The sequence below is a fragment of the Dunckerocampus dactyliophorus genome, chromosome 1 (assembly GCF_027744805.1).
Source record: "Dunckerocampus dactyliophorus isolate RoL2022-P2 chromosome 1, RoL_Ddac_1.1, whole genome shotgun sequence".
Taxonomy (NCBI): domain Eukaryota; kingdom Metazoa; phylum Chordata; class Actinopteri; order Syngnathiformes; family Syngnathidae; genus Dunckerocampus; species Dunckerocampus dactyliophorus.
In genome coordinates, this window is record NC_072819.1 from 34,944,053 (window position 1) to 34,964,778 (window position 20,726).

Genomic DNA, 20,726 nt, shown 5'->3' on the forward strand with positions numbered 1-20,726 from the left:
AATTACGGTACTTATCAAATGAATTAACCAATTAATCAAGTTCAGTATTTCAAGTTAATTAATAAAAGGCTTATGTTTTTGAAGTGTGCAGGATTAAAAGGTACATGGCTTCTGAAGCGGTACACGACTGTGAAAAGTTTGGGAACCACTGCTCTAAGTCATAGCCCAAAAGGTGCTCATTAGACCATGTGTTTTATATGACAACTAAAGTCAGTTTTTCACTAATTAACATAATTTGCAACACCTCCGCAAAGTCAGGCAGCCCTGCAATCGAATTACAACACACCAGAATGCCGACTGCGTAGTCTGTGCTTGAACAACAAACATCATTATTAACATGCACTTGGGTAACAGCTGGAACTCTACAAGCTCCATTGATGACACCGAGTCTACATGGTGTCTAAATATCTGTACTTGCAAGGCATTAAGAGTTTTAAATGAACATGAGCAATCTGTATGGAGACAAGGGATAGATCGGCCATGGCCAATTTTTCCATGTTTTAGCCTATAGTGCTTTAAAGATCCTATTCTTTTGTCAGCCATAAAGCTACATATTACTTTTAAATAGGTCAAATTTAACCAGAACACATCAGGGTTAAAGGATTCAAGAGTCTTGTTTTCTATCACTGATTGTTCTCGTTGATTAGCCTGCAATCATGTGAAGATGTGTGATCTTGTTAAAACCTTAACAACCTGTGAATAACAGGCTGCTGGTGAGCGAGGTGGGTCCAACCAGTGAAGAAGACAATATTTCCAATTAGCATGTGAAAACAAAGCTGTTTTGTAACCAATAAATGTGTAGTGGTCATGCAGAAAAAGCTTGCAGCGTGCTCCACAATGGTATTTATTAAAGAAGGTGCGCAGTAGTACATATTCACTACAGAATACACACTGTGGAACTCACAAACCAAGTGCTGTGTCATTTCAAGTGTTTTTTCTGCTGTGATAAGGTATTACATCAATGTTTCAGCAGTTCTTCCATGTAAACTGTGTTCATACGATAGGCTGCCATCCAGTTGTGAGCCGCACTGTAGTAGCTTTGGTAACCTTGTCCTTGAAAAGAAGACATGTAGGAATAGTAATCATTCCATGCTGTGTAGCAGGCTCTCCAGTAACTGTCAGCACCATAGTCGCCTTCCTTGTCGTACTCATCTTCATCCCTTTTTTTATCTTTCCTTATGTTCTCTTGCATCCTTCTGCTCTGTTTTTCCACTTTTATCTTTTTGTGTTCCTTTCTTGTGGTTTGTGCAAAAGGTGTGCGGTTGGTTTGCGCATCAGCTTTAATACTCAATTCAAAGTTCTCCAACTGGGGGGACGTTCCGCTGCTTCTTGTGTGTGTTGTCGGGAATGTTATGGGATCTTCTGTTGTAATTGGCTCAATCTCTGTTTCTCCTGCAGTGCATCTATGACTTACTTTTGTCTGAGGGTGGGTGACTGCTTTGTTTTCGTTGCCTGCAGACATTTCAAAATGGGCCGGTGTGTTCTCCATTTCAACATCAGAGCTAGATTTTGCAGGTGTACGCTTTGACTTCCACCCATCACAGATCTGACTTCCATCATCATCATCATCATCAAGTGTGATGGACTCTCTATGCCCATTATGATTGCTGCCATCTTCCTGGCCTCTGAATTCCCTGATGATCTCCACTGATCTTCCCAGTCCTGTTGTAATGAATGCATGGAAGTCCCGCTCTGCCTCCTCAAAGGTCATAAACCCAGACCTGCTGCTTTTAAAGGAGCAGAGTGGAGGGATCTTCGGCAGTGCGTCTTGCAACTCTTTGCTAGTCGGCGCTGCTCGAAAGGGGTTCTGGACCGTAGTCTTTGCAGGGTACGCCTTTCCTGAGTCCCCTTCTACTGCAAGCTTCACTGGTGTGTGGGGAATCTTTGGCCTCCTGGCATCTTGAGCTTCCTCCATGATGAGAGAAGTACCCGGGGAGCAAACAGGAGAGGATGCTTTGGGGCGTCCCTTCTTCTTCTCGGCCTTGGAGAAAAACTGAGATTCAATGCCTGGAGCAGAAGCCTCAACGCAGACGTCCCAGTCACATTGCTCAGACATCAGTCCAGCATCAGTGGTGGCTAAATTCAAAGGGAAAAAAAGATATAATTGGGAGAGTTTTTCACTTTACTAAGCAGTACAGTTCAGTTTGATTAGCATTTTGTCGATTTGTTCAAGAGTCACTGCCACGCAACGTTGGAGTGGGAAGAACACAAAATGCGCCTGTTCTCAAACAAAGCTTGTCATCAACAACCACCTGTGAAGAAAAAAGGGCGCATAGTTCTGAATGTCCTCCTTTGATGTCCTTTGTTTACTGTGTTGTAATTCCTCCTGATCAGAGTTTACCGAAATGAACACTACTGCTTGGAGGAACTATGGCAACAGTATACTTGTAGTCGTCGCTTACCACATCCTGGTTCGAATTTCGCAGCTCCACTTCCATCACGTATTTTCAAACATATGAATAAATCATGATTTATTAAATAGCATGCGATTTCATGGTTGAATATGGCCTATTATTAGTAAATAAAAAAAAATGCATATTTAAGCAAATTGTACATATTAAATTAAGTATTTTCAAGTATAAAAATGGCTAAATGAACTAAAATACAAATATAAGCCATGAAGATTCCAAATTGTCAATGTAGTATTCTATTTTGGTCACTAGGTGTCAGTAATTGTTCGGTGAAACAAGCGGCAGACTTGATGACAGGAACAACAACCTTTTATTGCAGGTTGAAATGATCTGACCACAACAAGAGGACATGCCACTGTTGTGGCCGTAATCACGGTGTCGATGTCACTTCCTGTCCACATGTCCGGAACACATTTACTGCGAGACATTATACTGTCTCTACTGTACTATAGTGGATAATACAAATGTAAGGGTGACTATTTGAGTGTTATTTCATGTCTAGAGGGCTCTAATAACGTTAAAAACCATATTTAAAAGATCATAAACATAAACATTTCTATGCCACGACTACGAAAATGTTCAATTTAAAAAGAAGGAATCCGACGTTGAATCACGGCCAGGTATGGCACCAATTAACCGCAACAAAAGAGGGATTACTCTATTTTATAAAATACCTTCTAAAAGGAAAACATGAAGGTGGGACTTACAAGGCAATGCTGACAAACTCAGGCCACACTTTTGAGCAATGGCCATCATCTTGTTCTCCTCTTCACCATGGCAACAGTAGGTCACCGCCAGCCCTTGAGTGCCTGTGAACAAAGAGTGATACTGAATCGAATCAATCAGATGAGTTATGTATACATCAATGGGGGGGTAATTCTGTTCATCTTAATGTGGTTAAGAAACTATTGATCCGGATTGATGTGTCAGTCACTTGGATGGGTGTCATCCAGAGGCGCCATGGGTTTACACCCCTGGTCAGACCAATTAAAGACAGAGACTCAAGATAAGACAGAAACTAAGTATACAGATCCTTTCCAAAAAATTAGAATGTCATGGAAAAGTTGTTTAATTTCCATAATTCCATTCAAAAAGTTAAACTTTCATAGATTATAGATTCAGGGCCCCACAATTTAAACAATTTCAAGTGTTTATTTGTTTATTTTTACATAATTTGGGCTTCCAGCTCATTAAACCCACGAAAACAGGAATTCAAAAAATTAGAATACTGTGAAAAAAATCAGCCCAAATTTTTCAGGGCATGAATGTTTTAAACTGAGTGTCACACACTAATCATCTACTAAACTCAAATCACCTGCACAGGCTTCCCCAGGTGTCATTAAATTGCTTCAGTTTGGTTCAATTGTCTCAGTTGGGTTCAATATGGGGAAGACTGCAGACATGACAACTGGCCAGAAGACCATCATTGATACCCTCCTTAGGATGGGTAAGCCACAAAAGTTCATAGCTAAGGAGGCTGGTTGTTCACAGAGTGCTGTGTCCAAGCATATCAATGGAAAGTCTAGAGGAAGGGCAAAATGTGGCAGGAGAAGATGCACCAGCAAAAGAGACGACCGTGGGCTTCAGCGGATTATCAAACAGGGAAGATTCAAGAATCTGGCAGAGATCCAGAAAGAGTGGAATGAGGCGGGAGTCACAGCTTCAAAAACCACCACATTCAGACGCATCCGGGAGATGGGCTACAACTGTCGGGTTCCTCGGGTCAAGCCACTTCTGAACCTGAGCCAACGTAGGAAGCGTCTCCACTGGGCCAAGGAGAAGAATGACCGGACTGTTGGCCAGTGGTCCAAGGTCCTCTTTGCCAATGAAAGTAAAGTGTGCCTTTAATTTGGGAATCAAGGTCCAAGGGTTTGGAGGAAGACGGGTGAGGAACAGAACCCAAGCTGCCTGAGGTCCAGTGTGAAATACCCACAGTCCGTCATGATTTGGGGTGCAATGTCCGGTGCAGGTGTTGGTAAACTCTGCTTTCTTAAATCCAAGGTCACCGCAACAGTCTACCAGAATGTTTTAGAGGATCTGTATGGAGATGCAGATTTCATCTTCCAGCAGGACCTGGCCCCTGCCCATACCGCCAGAAGCACCAAAACCTGGTTTGATGCCCATGCCATCACAGTGCTTGACTGGCCAGCCAACTCACCAGACCTAAACCCCATTGAGAATCTATGGGGTATTCTCAAGAGGAAAATGAGGGGCACCAGACCCAACAACAAAGAAGAGCTGACAGCAAGCATCAAGGAAATCTGGGCTTCCATAACTCCCAGGCAATGCCACAGGCTGATTGCTTCAATGCCACGTGGCATCGAGGCAGTGATTAAGGCAAAGGGATTCCCAACCAAGTATTGAAGATTGACATATCGTTTTGAAAGTACCATATTTTGATTGATTTGATGTGATCCTAATTTCTTTCTTTTTTTCCTGCAAAAACTGAGAAGTAAATGGTGATTTTTTTCACAGTATTCTAATTTTTTGAATTCCTGTTTTCGTGGGTTTAATGAGCTGGAAGCCCAAATTATGTAAAAATAAACAAATAAACACTTGAAATCGTTTAAATTGTGGGCCCTGAATCTATAATCTATGAAAGTTTAACTTTTTGAATGGAATTATGGAAATTAAACAACTTTTCCATGACATTCAAATTTTTTGGAAAGGGTCTGTATATCCAGCTATTTGTGAGAGAAAGAAAATTATAAAGTTGTGTTTTTAAGTGTACAGTCATCCCTTGTTTATGGTGGTTAATTGGTTCCAGACCCAACCATAAGAAGTCAATTTACGCAAAGTAAGATTCCTGATTTATAAATGAAATGTTTTCCTAATTAGAGCATCGAAAACCTGTTTACCATCTTATAAATACATTTTTTTAAACACTATTAGAGCCCTCAGGGCGCACGGTGGTCTAGTGGTTAGCATGTTGGCCACACAGTCACAGTCTGGATATTGGGAAGACCTGGGTTCGATTCTCCCTTGGCCATTTCTGTGGGCATTTCTCCCCGTGTGTGTGTGTGGGTTTTCTCCGGATACTCCGGTTTCCTCCCACATTCCAAAAACATGCATGTTAGGTTAATGGGAGACTCTAAATTGTCCATAGGTATGAATGGGAGTGTGAATGATTGTTTGTCTATATGTGCCCTACGATTGGCTGGCAACCAGTCCAGGGTGTACCCCGCCTGTCGCCCGAAGTCAGCTGGGATAGGCTCCAGCATACCCCCGCGACCCTAATTAGGAGAAGCGGTATAGAAAATGGATGGATGGATATTACAGCCCTCTAGACATGAAACATCCTTATCGTCATTACCCAATATAGTAGACATAATTATAGAAAATAAGACATAGTATTGACTCACACGTTAGCATTGGAAGAGTTCCTTGTTTCTTTCTTTACTACCTGTACTTCCTGCAGTGGCTGTTATCACTGATGTAATATTGCTGACACCTAGTGACCAGTGTAGAATACTTCATACCACAACGTGTCTTTCAATGCATTTTGTGAATGTCTTATATTTGTATTTTAGTTCATTTAGTCATTTATATTCTTGAAAATGCTTATTTTAGGCCAAAAATACGTATCTTTTGCTTGAACATGCATATTTTTTGACCAATAATAGGCAGTAGTCAACCATAAAACAGTAATGCTTTATTAATCACTTTTCAAAACCGTGATAGAGTGAAGCTGCAAATTTCGAAACGTGATGCAGCAAGGGACAACTGTGTGTGTTTCTCTCAGCAACTGTGGACAACTATACCTGCAAAGCCTAACTGAGCAACGTGATGAAGTCAAATGTTGCCTTTCATGTGTAAATGCTTGCTTTACCAATTAAAAACTTCAACTGGACACTTACCAAAACGCCCAGCTCGTCCGATTCGGTGCATGTAGGTTTCCCAGTCCTGAGGCACATCCAGGTTTATGACCAAGTTGACCTTGTCTGCGTCTATGCCCCTGGAGGTCTAACAATAGGAGGACAACAATAAATATAAGCATGCCAGTGACAAAAGGGGTTGGGGAGGGGGGGGTGTCACGTGCGGAGGGTGCAACTGACCAGGTCAGTGGAAATGAGCACTCTGCACTGATACTGCTTAAGTTTGGACATGGCCTCAAGTCTCTGCTCCTGACTCAGACCACCTGTGAGGGTAACAGAGACATCAGTGTTTCCCATACATTTATTTGTGGTAGCCTGCCACTAATAAATTTGGACTGCCACAGATAAATTTGGGCTGTGGGACTGTCTGTGTAGCTTTTCGTTATAACTCAGTGGATGTCATTGTACATGTGCTTCTGAACACACCTCATGACATACCACAGCTGTTCATCAATATAGTGAGATATTAGATGTACAATAACGTGGACATAATCTTTAAAATCAGCACACACATCAACACCAAGGAAACGTCATGTTTTGTTTTCTTTAATGACCGTGCGTGTTATACACCCGTAAGTTAATAACTAAGGTTTAAATAAGGTTTAAAAACATGAGATAATGTTGCGCATTTCTTATGACAAAACCAAAAAGCTACATTTTACCCATCAACACACAAACACTGAGTCAGTGTTTTTGAAAATCTCTACTCTGGACAGAGTTTTGCGTCATGTCCAATTATGCAAATTAGGTGATGACATCATCTCGGTGTTCAAACCCCAATATGTTATGTAATGTACTGTAGTGTTTCCAAGTGACACTGTATATCACTCTATCTTGGTTGTTAATTGACTATAATTATCTCCCGCTAAATCTCACCTGAGATACAAACAGCAGGTAGGCCTTTAGAGGACAAGATGTCAGCCAGGTTCTGAGCCCTGAGGGGAAAAAAACGCTTTAATTCAACATATATGCATACATTAACGTGAAACATAAAACAGAGAATACAAAAAAAACGCGCATGCACACATTTTTGTGAATGAGAGGAGGTTAAACATTCGATCACCTTGTGTGCAGATTGGAGAAGATGAGGGCCTGATTGAAGGGTATTTTACTAAACAGGTCCAACAAGAGCTTCACTTTCTCCTCAAAGACCTTGTGAGGTAATGGATGAGATGGTACCAACTTGTAATACTGCCTGAGGCCTGACAGGGGATGCAAATTAACATCAAGCAAAAAAGAAAGAATTCAATGTTAGCCAATACTATATGCCTCAAGGCACCTTTAATGGAAGCGCTACAGTGAACTGTTGTTTTCCTAATACAAAAGCCTACCTTTGAGTCCCATTTCCCTGGGGTTGAGTCTGACAAAAGTGGGCTCTCTCATGTAATGGGTAAGATGCTGAGCAAGGGATTCTGGGTAGGTGGCAGAAAGTGCAAGCATCTGTTTGTTCACAGGCAGAGAGGAGAAGATCCAGCTGCAGAGAGAAAAGAATGTGCATTTCTGTTTGGCTTGCTTTATTTGTCTGTTTTTTTAAATGGTCAACATAAAACAGAAATTGTGTTGGATTCAGTGAAACTAAATACAAAGTAAGCTAGTAAATAGGAACAAGAATAAATAAGAGCAGTTTGCTTCCTTGATTTCAATTCATTTAATAAATGTACATTTTATTCCAAAAAGCTTAAATAAACATGCTTTTGTATAAGAATGATGCTTTGGGCATCGTACTTTATCTGTTCCTGAAAGCTGCCCTCCTCCAGGAGCTTGTCAGCCTCATCCAGAACAAAGAGGCGGATACTGGCAGTGGACAGCATGCCATGCTCAATCAGCTGCTTGATACGACCTGTGAGAACAAGCAGCAAGACTTAAAATGACAAATCCAAGCATGGTGTCGAGACGGTGATGATTTATCGGTTATTAAAATTACAGTCTTTCCATGGGGAATTTGATTAACATTCTTATTAGCAAGGTAATGCGTACTGTTTTGTCTTCATTCATTTTGTAACAGCATCTAGACAGTGGCTCAATTAAATTGTTTGCTTGCCTAAACAGGCTGCGATAGAGGATGAAATCCACTACTTCCCTTTACCTTTGCACTATGGGCTGGTATGAGATTCTGACGGTATGGTAACCTTGGGCAAAAATACCACAATTTGACGTTTTCACAGTATTGTAATTACAGCTCTAAAATGTGTGATTTTGAAATATCTTTATTGGAAAGAGGTCAAGTCAAAACCGTCATTTTTAAACCATTTTATATGGTTCTGGTTTAATTTATTTCGAACATGCATACAGTTTACGTTGAATGTTTTAGTTCGCAAATACACAAGAGTTGATAGAAACGGTCCTTTGTGCCAATAGATGGTAATCACATGAGGCGTGGATGTTAAGAGTTGCATGGGAACTTTATCTCAGCCATGGGAAGGGTGTCCTTTTGGGACACAACGTCAGTAGTGTACCTTTGAATCAATGGGTGTTTCAGCCTTTCAACACTCAACACCCTCATCAAAGGCCGCCAACTACAGGGTAATCAAGCCTGAGCCTGTGTCCCATGCTCAATCATGAGTAAAGTATAGCCTGCAAGGCGGGAGGATAGGTTGGACCAAAAACTGCCCCATCCACCGCGTCGTCGCTCAGCCTCCACCCTTCCTCCACACCGTATCCTTGAGTAAGGGCAGGAAGGAAACTTCATCGAGGTCGTCAGGTGGGCACCCTCATTCATTGGTGTTTCGATGATCTTGGCTTTCCACCCTCGTTGCTGTGCATCTGCTGCCAGGTCTGTGTAGCACAGTTTCTTTCATTTGTTGGCCTCTTCGGTGGAATCCTCCCATGGGACCGTGAGCTCTATGATGTTGAACACCTTTTGTGAAGGGGACCATAGCACCAAGTCTGGCCTGAGGGTGGTGGTTGCAATCTCCGGGGGAAAGATTAGTTCTTTGCCAATTATCAACTAGCATCTTCCATTCCCGGGCCATGGCTAGCTGTCCAGCTTCTGGTTTGGTAGGGGGCTTTTTCTGTCCCTCTCAAATGAATGTTGGCACAGGGATGGAATTGGTAGCTCTTAGGGGCAAGGAGTTGATGCTGTTCCTCGTGCTCTCAATGTGTAGCAGCTTTGTGTGAGGCTGGTCCTACAACTGGTCAAGATGTGTGTGGTCAAGGGTCGCTGGGTTTGGGCAGAGGGCGCAGGTTGGGTCCTCGCCATACTACTGGTGAAGGTTTTTTGGGGATGGGAGCACATCATATGTAGCTCTTCTTGAATCTTGAATCTCTTGTCATGAAATTGATGTTGCTTGCTTCCATTTCCCAGAGCTGCCTCCAGGTAAGCTTTCTCCTCGCCACGCTTTCCCACCTCATTCATTGTCCCTGCTTGGTAAGAGAGATAGCCTTTGTGGATGGGGGGGTTCCTCCACCGGCATCCCTGTGCTTGTATTATCCTCTTTAATGACAGGGGTTCTGATGCTCTGTGAACTTTGTTTTTTGTCCCGTCGTTGTACTTCAATCAACTGATTCGACTGGTTACAATTCAAATTCCACATGTCCGAAAAGGAGAAGGAAGAAGCAGAGCTTTTTTAATCCTACCCCTTCTCCGTATCACATCAATTACTGGTAATACACTAATTCACTGTTTACTTATTCTTCCATACAATCAAAGCAGTTGATATTATTATTGTTACTATCGTCACTATTAACATTACTATTTGTTTTTTTTAAAACAAAAAAAATGTCTTCCTTTTTTTCCCCGTTGATATCCAGATCCACTTCTTGCCGTCTAGTATGATTGAATGTAGATGTAGATACATGGGTTCCTAATTTTAGTCCTTTGTTGACCAGGTTCTTGCAACGATGATATCTAAATCAAATGTTATTGAATGCAATCATTGTAACTGCATGTTTTTTTCTTTGTGAGTTGCATCCTCCATTTTCCTTGTAGTCATGGCAAAATAAACTTTAATATGTATCCAGATCGTTGATATCTTAAACAACAAGCACTCTTGCCTCTCCTGGATCTCCATTTACCTTGATGTAGATTTCACCGGTGGTAAAATGCTGTTTCCTCAAGTCTCATGCTTTCTTGATGTCAGCATTGCGTTTTGTCAGATGCTAATTTACTTTGAGGTTTGTGCCTCTCAGCTTCTTTCCCTGTTTCAGCAATGCAGTTTTGAATTCCCTGTTGATGAACTTAATGACAGGTGTGGCGGTGTTTCTGCCATATAGTGGGATGCAAGCGGCAATGGTGTTGATATACTCCTGATCAAAATCTTAAGACCAGTTGAAAAATTGCTACAATTTGCATTTTGCACATTTGGATCTCAATGAGGTTTTCAGTAGCGCTACAATATGCAAAAACAAGAAGGGGGAGTGAGACAAAAAAAATGTGCAAAAGTGTGTAATTTAAAAAATAATTTTAAAAAATGAAATAGGTTGTTAATCACCTGATCAAAAGTTTAAGACCGCAGGCTATAAAAGCCAAAATATGCTCAATATTTTCATTTTCTGTCAAGCATTCACACTGTCATGCCCTCCTGATGGCTAAAGCTAAGAAGCTTTCTCCTTTTGAATGTTGTCGCATTGTTAAGCTGGCAAGCTGTACTGAGAACATTTTTTGTTCTGGTTTGGAGAGTTTGTTATTTTTTGAGCGATGGTCTTAAACTTTTGATCAGCTGATAAACAGCCTATTTCAGTTTAATTGTTCAAAATGCTTTTTGTGTCACTCCTCCTTTGTTTTGCATATAGCAGCTCTACTTAAAACCTAAATAAGATCCAAATGTGCAAAATGCAAATTCTAACAATTTTTCAACTGGTCTTAAGATTTTGATCAGGAGTGTATATACATCCACCTCCTTTGATTGTAGTAAGTTGGCATCTGTTACTTTGTTGAAGGAACATCCATTTCATCTGGTTTCCCTGTTTTGAACTGTCCAATCTTTTGACCTGGGTGTAATACTGAGCCCTGTAAAGATCATTTTGTTCATTTGTGCATTCTGATCCATCTCATCAATTATATTTCTCATTTTCTCAGTGGTATTTTCCTTTGCCTCTTTCCGTGCCCCAAGAGTGGTGCGCAAGGCAGCATTATCCTCCAATAATGCCTTGATGTCATCCTGTAGAACCCTGACATCGTTTCATGATGCTCTATTTTCATCCATATGGTTAATAGCCTTCTTAAGAGCTGCACGTAAGGCAGCATTGTCTTCCAATAACGCCTTGATATCATCCTGCAGAACCCCAACATCCTTGCATAATGCTCTATTTTCTTCCATAGGGTTTTTAGCTTCCTTCAGAGCAGCGTGCAAGGCAGCATTGTCGTCTAGTAAGTAATGCCTTAATATCGTCCTGCAGAACCTTGATATCATTGCATAATGCCCATTTTCTTCCATTAACCTCCTAAAGAGCCGTGCACAATGCAGCGTTTTCATCTTGCAAATCTCAATTTCTTCTCTTAGTGCCTTGGTGTCCTTGCTCAGTGCTCTATTTTACTCCATAAGTTTTATGATATCACCATGGACGCCCATTATAATTTTGATGAGGCTCTTGTTCTGTAATTGAATCTGTGATTGCAGACACGTAAAATCTTGCCTTATTTGTAATGCAGTACATTCTTGTATTTCAAACATCTCCTTCAAGGCTTGTAATAATATCAAATCAAGTATCTAGCTATCTATCTTCAAATTCTGAAACTGTTTTTTCCTCTCGAGGTGTCGTCCTTCTCGTCATCCGACAGCCAGACTGACCCTATTTCAGATTTTGAATCCGTAATTCCAGTGCCAATATAATTTTGCCTTGTGTTTGGCATTGTTGCTAGGCAACCGCCTTGAACTTCAGCAGTTAGCTTGACTTGCTGGCAAGTCAGCACTTGCAACTAATTTATTTCATGGAATCGGTACTTCTCGTCTATCCGAGTTAAAGTTGAGGGAGTCAGCAAGCAGTTCTAATATTCTGTTCGTGAAGTGTATTGTGTTTGTGAAGTGTAGTCAGAAAAGTACCAAATAGTTAAATTTTTCAGTATCGTCAACAGAGCTCCTCCCATGTACGTCCTCGCCAGTGAACAACAGAAAGAAAGAAAAAAGTCTCTAAAGAATAGATATTTTCTTAGTAAAAAAAAAAAAGCAAAATGCAAATAAATGCAATCAAGTCACAAGTAGATCACAACATAAATATATATTGTTTTTAAACTCATAATGTTACTTTATTATTTCATAAAGCAGGTCACATGTTTCCACAAACTTCCGTTTCCGGGTCATGTGATTGTTGTTAGCAACTAAGACGTTAAGTCGTTGCTTGTTGTTCAGTGGAGACTAAATGCTTTATACTTGTTATCCTCCACTCCTTTCTCCTTCTCAATCACATCTCCAGATTTGGCGACCCTCGACGTGAGTAATATGTCAACCCACAACAGTGCGGCCGTATTGGCGCCACTCAATGCTAACAAGGAAGCTAACAACACCTGGGCTATCTATGCCCGACAAATCCCAACTCAGCACACGCCTGTGGTTTAAAACACATAGAAGCCCAGATCCGACTGCGAGGAATAACACAGGACGATACCACGTATTTCCAAGTAGTGGCCGCGCTGAACATCCACTTTCTCTCATATCGTAGAAACGGTATGACGATGACAGGCCCATGCCTACTTTGCACCAAGGTTTTTAAGCAATTGGATGTCCGATTACAAACTTCTTAAAATGCCCATTCGTGGTTTAATAAACTGGCAAAGGTTGGCGGCTTACCAGGTGAGCCCACAGCTATGTGGCATTTCTTCAGGTGGAGTTTGTCATGGCTAACAGGTCTGCCCCCAATGAACACATGACATTGCAGGCCCTCCATGGCACAGCCTATTGCCATCACTACTGAGTGGATCTGCACCGCTATCTCTCGAGTGGGAGCCAACACAAGAACCTGCAAGAAGCAATGAACAAGTAAATGTCAACAAGCACTTCTGTTTGATTGTGGCAGATTGGGGCCAAAGAGCTGTGTCACGGCTCCCAATCAGTAAGACCCTGCAGCTAATAACATTAAAGTGCTCTATAATGCAGAGGGACTGGGTGTACCTCTGCTTTATCAATAATTCCACTTTCATTTCAACATATGAGACTGAGCAGCTTAAACTCATCAGATTAAGGTCCCCGTAACTAAAGTGATGAATAGTCACAGCCATCACCACGATAAAGCTCACACAGTCTTGTCCCCCCCCATCATTTACAGAAAGATAAATGAACATACACAAAAATACTGCACACTACTCAGGCAGCACAAATCCACTCACTTGGGTGGCAGAATTTTCCAGAATCAGAGAGTCCAATGCAATTGTGCAGAACACGCATGTCTTTCCTGTGCCAGATTTGGCCTGCACAATCAAATCTGCAATGACACATCAAAAGCCACCCCATCATTAGAAATAATCACAATTTTAGTTTGTACAATGGCCAACTTCATTGGTCACATTTACTGCTGTAGATCGGCTGGCCAAAATCATCGTATATGCTAGTAAAACTGGCTAGTTGATCACTGGTGTCTGTGTCATCTAACATGTTTTACCTTTCAACATGTGTGATACAGCCTTCTTTTCCACATTGTGGATGTAGTCAGGGCAAACTGAGGTCTCCAGAATCACAGTGCCCTTCAGAACTATTGGAACAGTGAGGCCAATTTATTTATTTCTGCTGTAGACTGAAACACATTTTGGTTTGACATCAAAAGACGAGTAGGACACCAGAAAGCAACATTTCAGCTTTTATGTCCAGATACTTACATCTGAACGACTGGGAAGATAGCACGTTTTGTTTAAACCCACCCGTTTTTCAAGGGAGCAAAAGTTGGAACATATGACAGGTGTGTTTTGTTGCCCACGTGTGTTTGGCTACATTGCTTATCCAATTAATAAATAACACTCATATGTGTACCCTCAGTACAACTAACAGTTGTTTTAGAATCTTTCCTTACAGCTCTCACAATCTTTCTGTCATTAACTGATGTTTTCCTTGATCTACCTGCTCTATGTGTGTATCCAGTACACCAGTGGTTTATTTCTTCTTCAGGTCATTCCAAATAGTTGTACTGGCTATGACCCATGTTTGTGCAATGCTTCTGATTGATTGTCCATCTTCTCTCATATTCACAATTGCCTGTTTTCCATCCATACACAGCTCTCTGGTTTTCATGTTGTTTTCACCTCTAAATGCAGCCTACACAGACAAAACTTCCTTCCAATCTGAAACTGAGCGTAGACATTCAGTGCTATTTATTGACTGAATAAGCAATGTAATAAGACACACACACCTGGGCTACAACACACACACCTGTAAGTCATCCGATCCAGATGCAAATACCTCTCAGTAAAAATTGAAATGTTGCTCTCTGGTCTCGTATTTAATGTCAAAACCAAATATTTTCAGTCTACAACAAAGATAAAGAAACTGGCCTCACTGTTCCAATATTCTGGAGTGCACTGTTAATTTATCTAGGATGCAGTGGGTTTTAGGTGTCACGTCACAGGAGAAGCAGTGAAATCTAGACTACTGTATATACTGTACAGGTAGTCCATAGAGCAATTACCAATAGAGAAGACAAAACGAAAACGTCAGACCAAAGCAATTACTGTATGTTGTATTTTTACTCTTATAAATCCCTAGTGCTCAACACAAGCTCTGATCCTGTGAGAGCCGTTTCCACAATACAGTATCCTATTATAATTATTATGGTTGTAAATGGTGGTGATGTAGAACTGGACTTCACCATACCGAGACCTATGTAAACTAATAATACAACAATTTGGTATCCAAACTATTAGAAACGACTCCATTTGTGGAGCAGGAAAGTTCTACACCACTGCAAACTACGGTCAAAACTATAAAGAATGTAACTACATCCTCTTCAAAACTACCAATCGGTCTATGACGATATATAATAATGGCATATATAATTATGACGATACGATGAGAACATTTGGGTAACAATGTATTTCGTTGCGTTCTGGCACTTTTCGATAGGGACTCCAGAAGGGGATTGCGCTGTTATTAATGTCAGTGTTTGTATAGTGTTATTTATTAATGTGATTTATAAAGTATCTTTAAAGTATCTATTTTTAAAGTATCTATTTTTTTCTTGATGATATAAAAACATCAAACGCACGCACCCAGTCCACATCGGCCAAGCGGGATCGCCTTCAGCTGGATCGGGGAAGGTTTTTGAAAGCCAGCGGCTGACAATCCGTCCAGCACGACCTGAGACAATAACAAAGAGCTGAACTCTATTCCCTCCGATAAAATGACATCGTCAGTCCTCTTTCGACTTTCTATATCGTGAGCTGCCTTCCTTGTAGAGGACGCCATGTTTCCAACCCGTCATCAACGAGTGCTAGTTAAAAGCCGCCACAATCTGCAACATAGCTGATATTACACTGACCTCTAGTGGCCGGGAGGGAGAACGTCACTTTCAATATATACTGTATATAGGAAGCAGTTACTATTATAGTAGCTATTTTACAATTGCATAAAAATGCGTTTAAAACATGGCTGGTTCTGCTGATTGTTCTTTCTCATTTAATTAAACATTTCCCATGGGTTGTATTTAAAGTTGTACTTAATACTTAAAACCTATCTTGTTTTTGTGAGACCTTCATTCATCACTAAGGGCTGGCAGTGCAATCAATTACAGAAAGTGCAGCCTAATAGGATATTACACAGAATTATTGTCCTCACAATCTGGATCCACAGATTTGCTTTGAACGAATTAAATATCACACTCTGGATCTGCTCTCTTCGTGGTTTATTAAGAGGGTCACTTTGCCTCTTGTCTTCTTTCATACTGCAAGAGAAGAGCAATCATGTGGCATCTTTAACAAAAGTCTTATTTGCTTATTGGATTACTAAATTAAGAATTTAATCGCTGTCTTTTTTTAATCAAGTCTGATCACTGCAATTGTGCTGTTTTGACCTTTGGTCTTTTTGATTTTAGTCTGATAGTTGCACAGTAGGTGATGGTTGCTTATATTGTATGATTACTCTGGAAGTCTTTCGAACATCAGCTAACATCCTCTCCGCTTTAGCTTATTCAATGTACATTAAAAATAATGGAGTACCTCGGCTCTCGTGAAAACTCGTCCTTCTCTGACAGTGTGGCCAAGCCAGAGCTCCTCTCTCGGACTGGTTACACAATACTGGCCGTCATCATGGGCATCTTCTCTGTTTTGGGGGTCATCCTCAACAGCCTGGTGATTGTGGTGACAGTGAAACACAAACAGCTGAGGCAGCCACTCAGCTATGCCTTGGTCAACTTGGCCGTGTGTGACCTGGGCTGCGCTATGTTTGGAGGGCTGCCCACCACTGTGACCAACGCCATGAGATACACCAGCCTTGGGCGTGTGGAATGCGTGTTAGAGGGCTTTGCGGTGGCCTTTTTTGGTGAGTCTCATTGGTGGAAAGTATGAGGAAATTGATGTATTTTGCACAATGAGGATATACTGTATTTAGATCTGGTAAATGAAAGTAGGCCTCGGTACTGTTTAACATGTACTGTTTAAATGTGTTTTTATGTATTCCCTATATTGTCTTTTGACATCCTATGGTAGTGTGTAGCCATGTGATTTAATCATTCACTTGCAGGTATGACCTGTTAGCCAGCTTTCTGGATTAAACGACATTCAAAATCAAAAAAGGTTCTGCCAATATATATATATATATTGGCATTAGATATGGATATAGATATAGATAGATAGATATATAGATATATATATATATATATATATATATATATAATATACACTACTGATCAAAATCTTAAGACCAGCTGAAAAATTGCTAGAATTTGCATTTTGCACATTTGGATCTTAATGAGGGTTTAAGTAGAGCTACATTATGCAAAAACAAGAAGGGGGAGTGAGACAAAAAGCATTTTGAAAAAGTAATTTATTGAAAACAACAATTAAACTGAAATAGGTTGTTTATCAGCTGATCAAAAGTTTTCAGACCATCTCTCAAAAATTAATAAACTCTCCAAACCAGAACAAAAAATGTTCTCTGTAGGACTCAGTAATGAATTGCTCCACTGTTCTTGTTAATCACTTCAAAAATTGGTTTGGGCATGCTTGATGCGAGTGTTTCCAGGAGGCTAGTGGGAACATTGCTCCAAGTGGTGAAGATTTTTTTGGGTCTACCACTTGACTTTTTCTGTTCCATAATGCTCAGGATCTTTAAAAAAATGTAGAATGACTGTCTTACTTCGCCCAACCTCAGCAGCAATGGCGCGCTGCGAGACCATAATCAAAAAGAGAAAGCTTCTTAGCTTTAGCCATCAGGAGGGCATGACAGTTTTAAATGCCTGACAAAAAATGAACATTTTGAGCAGATTTTGGCTTTTATAGCCTGTGGTCTTAAACTTTTGATCAGGTGTTAAACAAGTTATTTCAGTTTTTTGTTTTGTTTAAATTACAAGTTCCAAATGTTTTTTTGTGTCACTCCCCCTTCTTGTTTTTGCATATTGTGGCTCTACTTAAAACCTCATTAAGATCCAAACGTGCAAAATGCAAATTCTAGCAATTTTTCAACTGGCCTTAAGATTTTGATCATGAGTGTATATACGGTATATAATTATAGTTATAATTATATTCAATATGTAAGAAGTTTTAATAGATTGCAAGTTTTTTTTTAAAAACTGAGCTGTTTAAATAGTTTTTGTTTTGTTGTAATTTTGAGTGCCACTGTGTACTGTCTTTTTTCAGTTAGTCCTTCCTTTCACAGGAATAGCAAGTCTGTGTACAATAGGGGTCATTTCTGTGGAGCGCTACATAGTGGTGTGCTATCCTTTGGCCCTCTTCCAAACCAGGTAAGCATCCTTATTGTACTTTCTAAAATAACAAACAAAAGCAGGATATGACACACCCTCACTGCTTTTCATTAGGCATGCCATCGCTGGAGTGGTGCTGTCTTGGGTGTGGTCCTTTGTGTGGAACACTCCGCCTCTGTTTGGTTGGGGGAGTTATGAGCTAGAGAGCGTCAAAACCTCCTGTGCCCCCAATTGGTATAGCCGGGATGCAGGCAACATGTCATACATAATCATCTACTTTTGTCTCTGCTTTGCCGTGCCCTTCTCCATCATCATGGTGTCCTACACGCGACTGCTGTGGACACTCCGGCAGGTGAGCAACGAGAACAGGGGTGTCAAACTCATGACATGGAGGACTGAGACACTTCAGGTTTTCTTTCCAGCCGGTCACTAAAGCAGGTGATTTTAATGATCAGCACCGCCTTCAATTTGATGGAAGGAGCTCATCAATTAAATCAACTGCTGGAGAAACTGGTTGGAAAGAAAACCTCCAGTGTCTCGGCCCTCCACTGTCACATTTCCTTGAGTGTGTTGGTATGAAAATGTTGTGTGCAGGTAAGCAAGCTGCAGGTAACTGAAGGCAGCAGCACACATCGCGTGAAGGTGCAGGTGGCACGTATGGTTGTCGCCATGGTGTTGGCCTTCCTGGTGACCTGGCTGCCGTATGCTAGCATGGCTCTGGCTGTCATCATAGACTCCACACTGCAAATTGACCCTTGGATTGCAACCATACCGGTCTACTTTGCAAAAAGCAGCACTGTCTACAACCCCATTATTTACGTTTTCATGAACAGACAGGTAAACCATCAGCATTCACACAAAGACAAAACACACAAAAGTCAGTGGGGACTTAACCGATTTATTACCACCACCATCAAGTTGCAATTATACAAACCGTCAATAATATACAAAAGCACAATATTACAAGACGTGGCATTACAGAGAGAGAGGTATTTCGTGTTTTGGGGAGGAATACTATTATTATTACAGCATGAAACCCAGTTACCACTTTATCTTCAAATACAGGGGTGTTAAACTCATGCCATGGAGGGCCGAGACACTGCGGGTTTTCTTTCCAACCGGTCCCTAAAGCAGGTGATTTTAATGATCAACACCTCCTTCAGTGTGAGGGACGGAGCTCATCAATTAAATCACCTGAGAAACTGGTTGGAGAGAAACCCTGCAGTGTCTCGGCCCTCCATTGACATGTGTTCTCATACATCGTCACCAATACGCCTGTGCTTTGAGCATTATGTAACTTCCACCGGCAAAAACGGACTGTAAATTTGGTGCTCAGCTACTGTACATGTAACACGCATCAAACAACGTCATCTGAAGCAGTTCAGAATCAATATTTATCTATTAACATCACAAAACAAAACAAAAAAAAATCATACATCATACTCACCAGAGATGCTGATTATTTATAGACAAAATCCGTCCTCTTTTCCAGATGGCAGATTTGTCCAGTGGTTTTGCTCAGATCAACCAATTAGAGGAAGGAAAAATGCTGAAATAACTGTGGGCCAGATAGCTGGCCCTGTGAGGCGAATCTGAACTCTGTTTTTAAGATGTTAAAGAAACAGCTTCACTGCTAATAATGTTTAAGTGACGTGGGCCAACACCACAGATTCTGAAGGCCCTGGCCAGATTAGATCGACATGACAACACTAACTGTACTGTACATACATGTACTGGAAGCAGTGCAGCTAAGAGACATGCTACAAAATGAAGATAACTGAAACTGTTGGGCATAAATTATTACAATGTCATGGAGCAAATACTAGAATTTAGTTGTGAATGTAGGTCAGTGTTTCTGATAGTGTTTAGGCCAGCACCGCTGCTTAACCATATGTCTTTTTTTCAGTTCCGATCATATGCTGTCCCCACTATCCTGTGTGGATGGAACCCATGGGCCTCAGAAGCAGAAATATCTGAATGCGACACAATGGTTGCGTCCATGAACAGAATCCAAAAGGTGTCATCCAAGGGATCTCTGAAAGAATAAAAAAGTACTAGACACATTGTCAGAGGGGTAATATTTTAACGTTGTAGTTGTAGTTTGCAGTGGTATACAACAACACTGCATCATACTAAAGCACCTTCACCTCTTGGTCAGTGCAGGGTGCAGCTGCAGAGTAAGATAAATGAGCAAAATACAATATGTACTGTAACTGTGAGTTCAAATAAAAGGTCCGCCTCATTTTACTTGATGCTGAAGTTGTCACCCTTTCCACTATTGTAGTACTAATGTATTGTTCATCAAAGAAAATGTTTTACTAATAAAAAAACCCCCTTCTCTTCATTTCATTTTTTTTGCACTATTTTTCTTGCAGCAGCTATCTTAAAGGAACTTGAACTTTAATGTGATACCTCATTCACTTCTCTACCCCATGAATTAAAGAAGTTAGGCCAAATTTTATACCGGGAAATACAGTATTGCATTTGGTTCAAATCAAGTGTCATAATTTTCATGTAGGCCTCGCACTCGCAGTGCAGGAGCACGCTGTATTAGTTTCCACGCCACACTACAAATTGCATGTATACAGTAATTCCGGGGGCAAAATTACCATATTTTGCACCATCACATTTTAACAAAATTTCATCTGCAGATAGATATTCA

The 20,726-nt window shown here is 40.8% G+C and overlaps 2 protein-coding genes across 3 annotated transcripts; one reads left to right on the plus strand and one right to left on the minus strand.

Moving 5' to 3' along the window:
- Positions 1 to 750: 750 nt before the first annotated feature.
- ddx20 (DEAD (Asp-Glu-Ala-Asp) box polypeptide 20) lies at positions 751 to 15,641 on the minus strand. Of its 2 annotated transcripts, XM_054792854.1 has the most exons (11): positions 15,417 to 15,641; positions 13,548 to 13,642; positions 13,012 to 13,180; positions 8,012 to 8,126; positions 7,618 to 7,760; positions 7,350 to 7,488; positions 7,163 to 7,221; positions 6,467 to 6,549; positions 6,269 to 6,374; positions 3,119 to 3,220; positions 760 to 2,076 (listed from the first exon to the last, which is right to left on the minus strand). In XM_054792854.1, exons 1-11 carry the CDS (start codon positions 15,610 to 15,612, stop codon positions 959 to 961), a joined length of 2,325 nt encoding a protein of 774 aa, XP_054648829.1. In that variant the 5' UTR covers positions 15,613 to 15,641; the 3' UTR covers positions 760 to 958. The 2 variants fall into 2 exon arrangements, with proteins under 2 accessions (XP_054648839.1, XP_054648829.1); XM_054792864.1 differs by lacking the exon at positions 3,119 to 3,220 and having other exon boundaries at positions 751 to 2,076.
- A 711-nt stretch (positions 15,642 to 16,352) lies between these two features.
- Positions 16,353 to 20,124, plus strand: parapinopsina (parapinopsin a). The gene is made up of 5 exons (XM_054792872.1): positions 16,353 to 16,683; positions 18,019 to 18,103; positions 18,179 to 18,416; positions 18,659 to 18,901; positions 19,971 to 20,124. Exons 1-5 carry the CDS (start codon positions 16,353 to 16,355, stop codon positions 20,109 to 20,111), a joined length of 1,038 nt encoding a protein of 345 aa, XP_054648847.1. The 3' UTR covers positions 20,112 to 20,124.
- Positions 20,125 to 20,726: the final 602 nt, after the last annotated feature.

Coding starts and splice junctions, on each gene's coding strand:
- parapinopsina (XM_054792872.1), top strand. CDS start 16,353: ATGGAGTACCTCGGCTCTCGTGAAAACTCGTCCTTCTCTGACAGTGTG. Junction 18,417..18,658: donor TGCTGTGGACACTCCGGCAG/GTGAGCAACGAG, acceptor TGTTGTGTGCAG/GTAAGCAAGCTGCAGGTAAC. Junction 18,902..19,970: donor ACGTTTTCATGAACAGACAG/GTAAACCATCAG, acceptor TCTTTTTTTCAG/TTCCGATCATATGCTGTCCC.
- ddx20 (XM_054792854.1), bottom strand. CDS start 15,612: ATGGCGTCCTCTACAAGGAAGGCAGCTCACGATATAGAAAGTCGAAAG. Junction 13,643..15,416: donor GCTTGGCCGATGTGGACTGG/GTGCGTGCGTTT, acceptor GTGTCATTGCAG/ATTTGATTGTGCAGGCCAAA. Junction 6,550..7,162: donor ACCTGCTGTTTGTATCTCAG/GTGAGATTTAGC, acceptor TTACCCTCACAG/GTGGTCTGAGTCAGGAGCAG.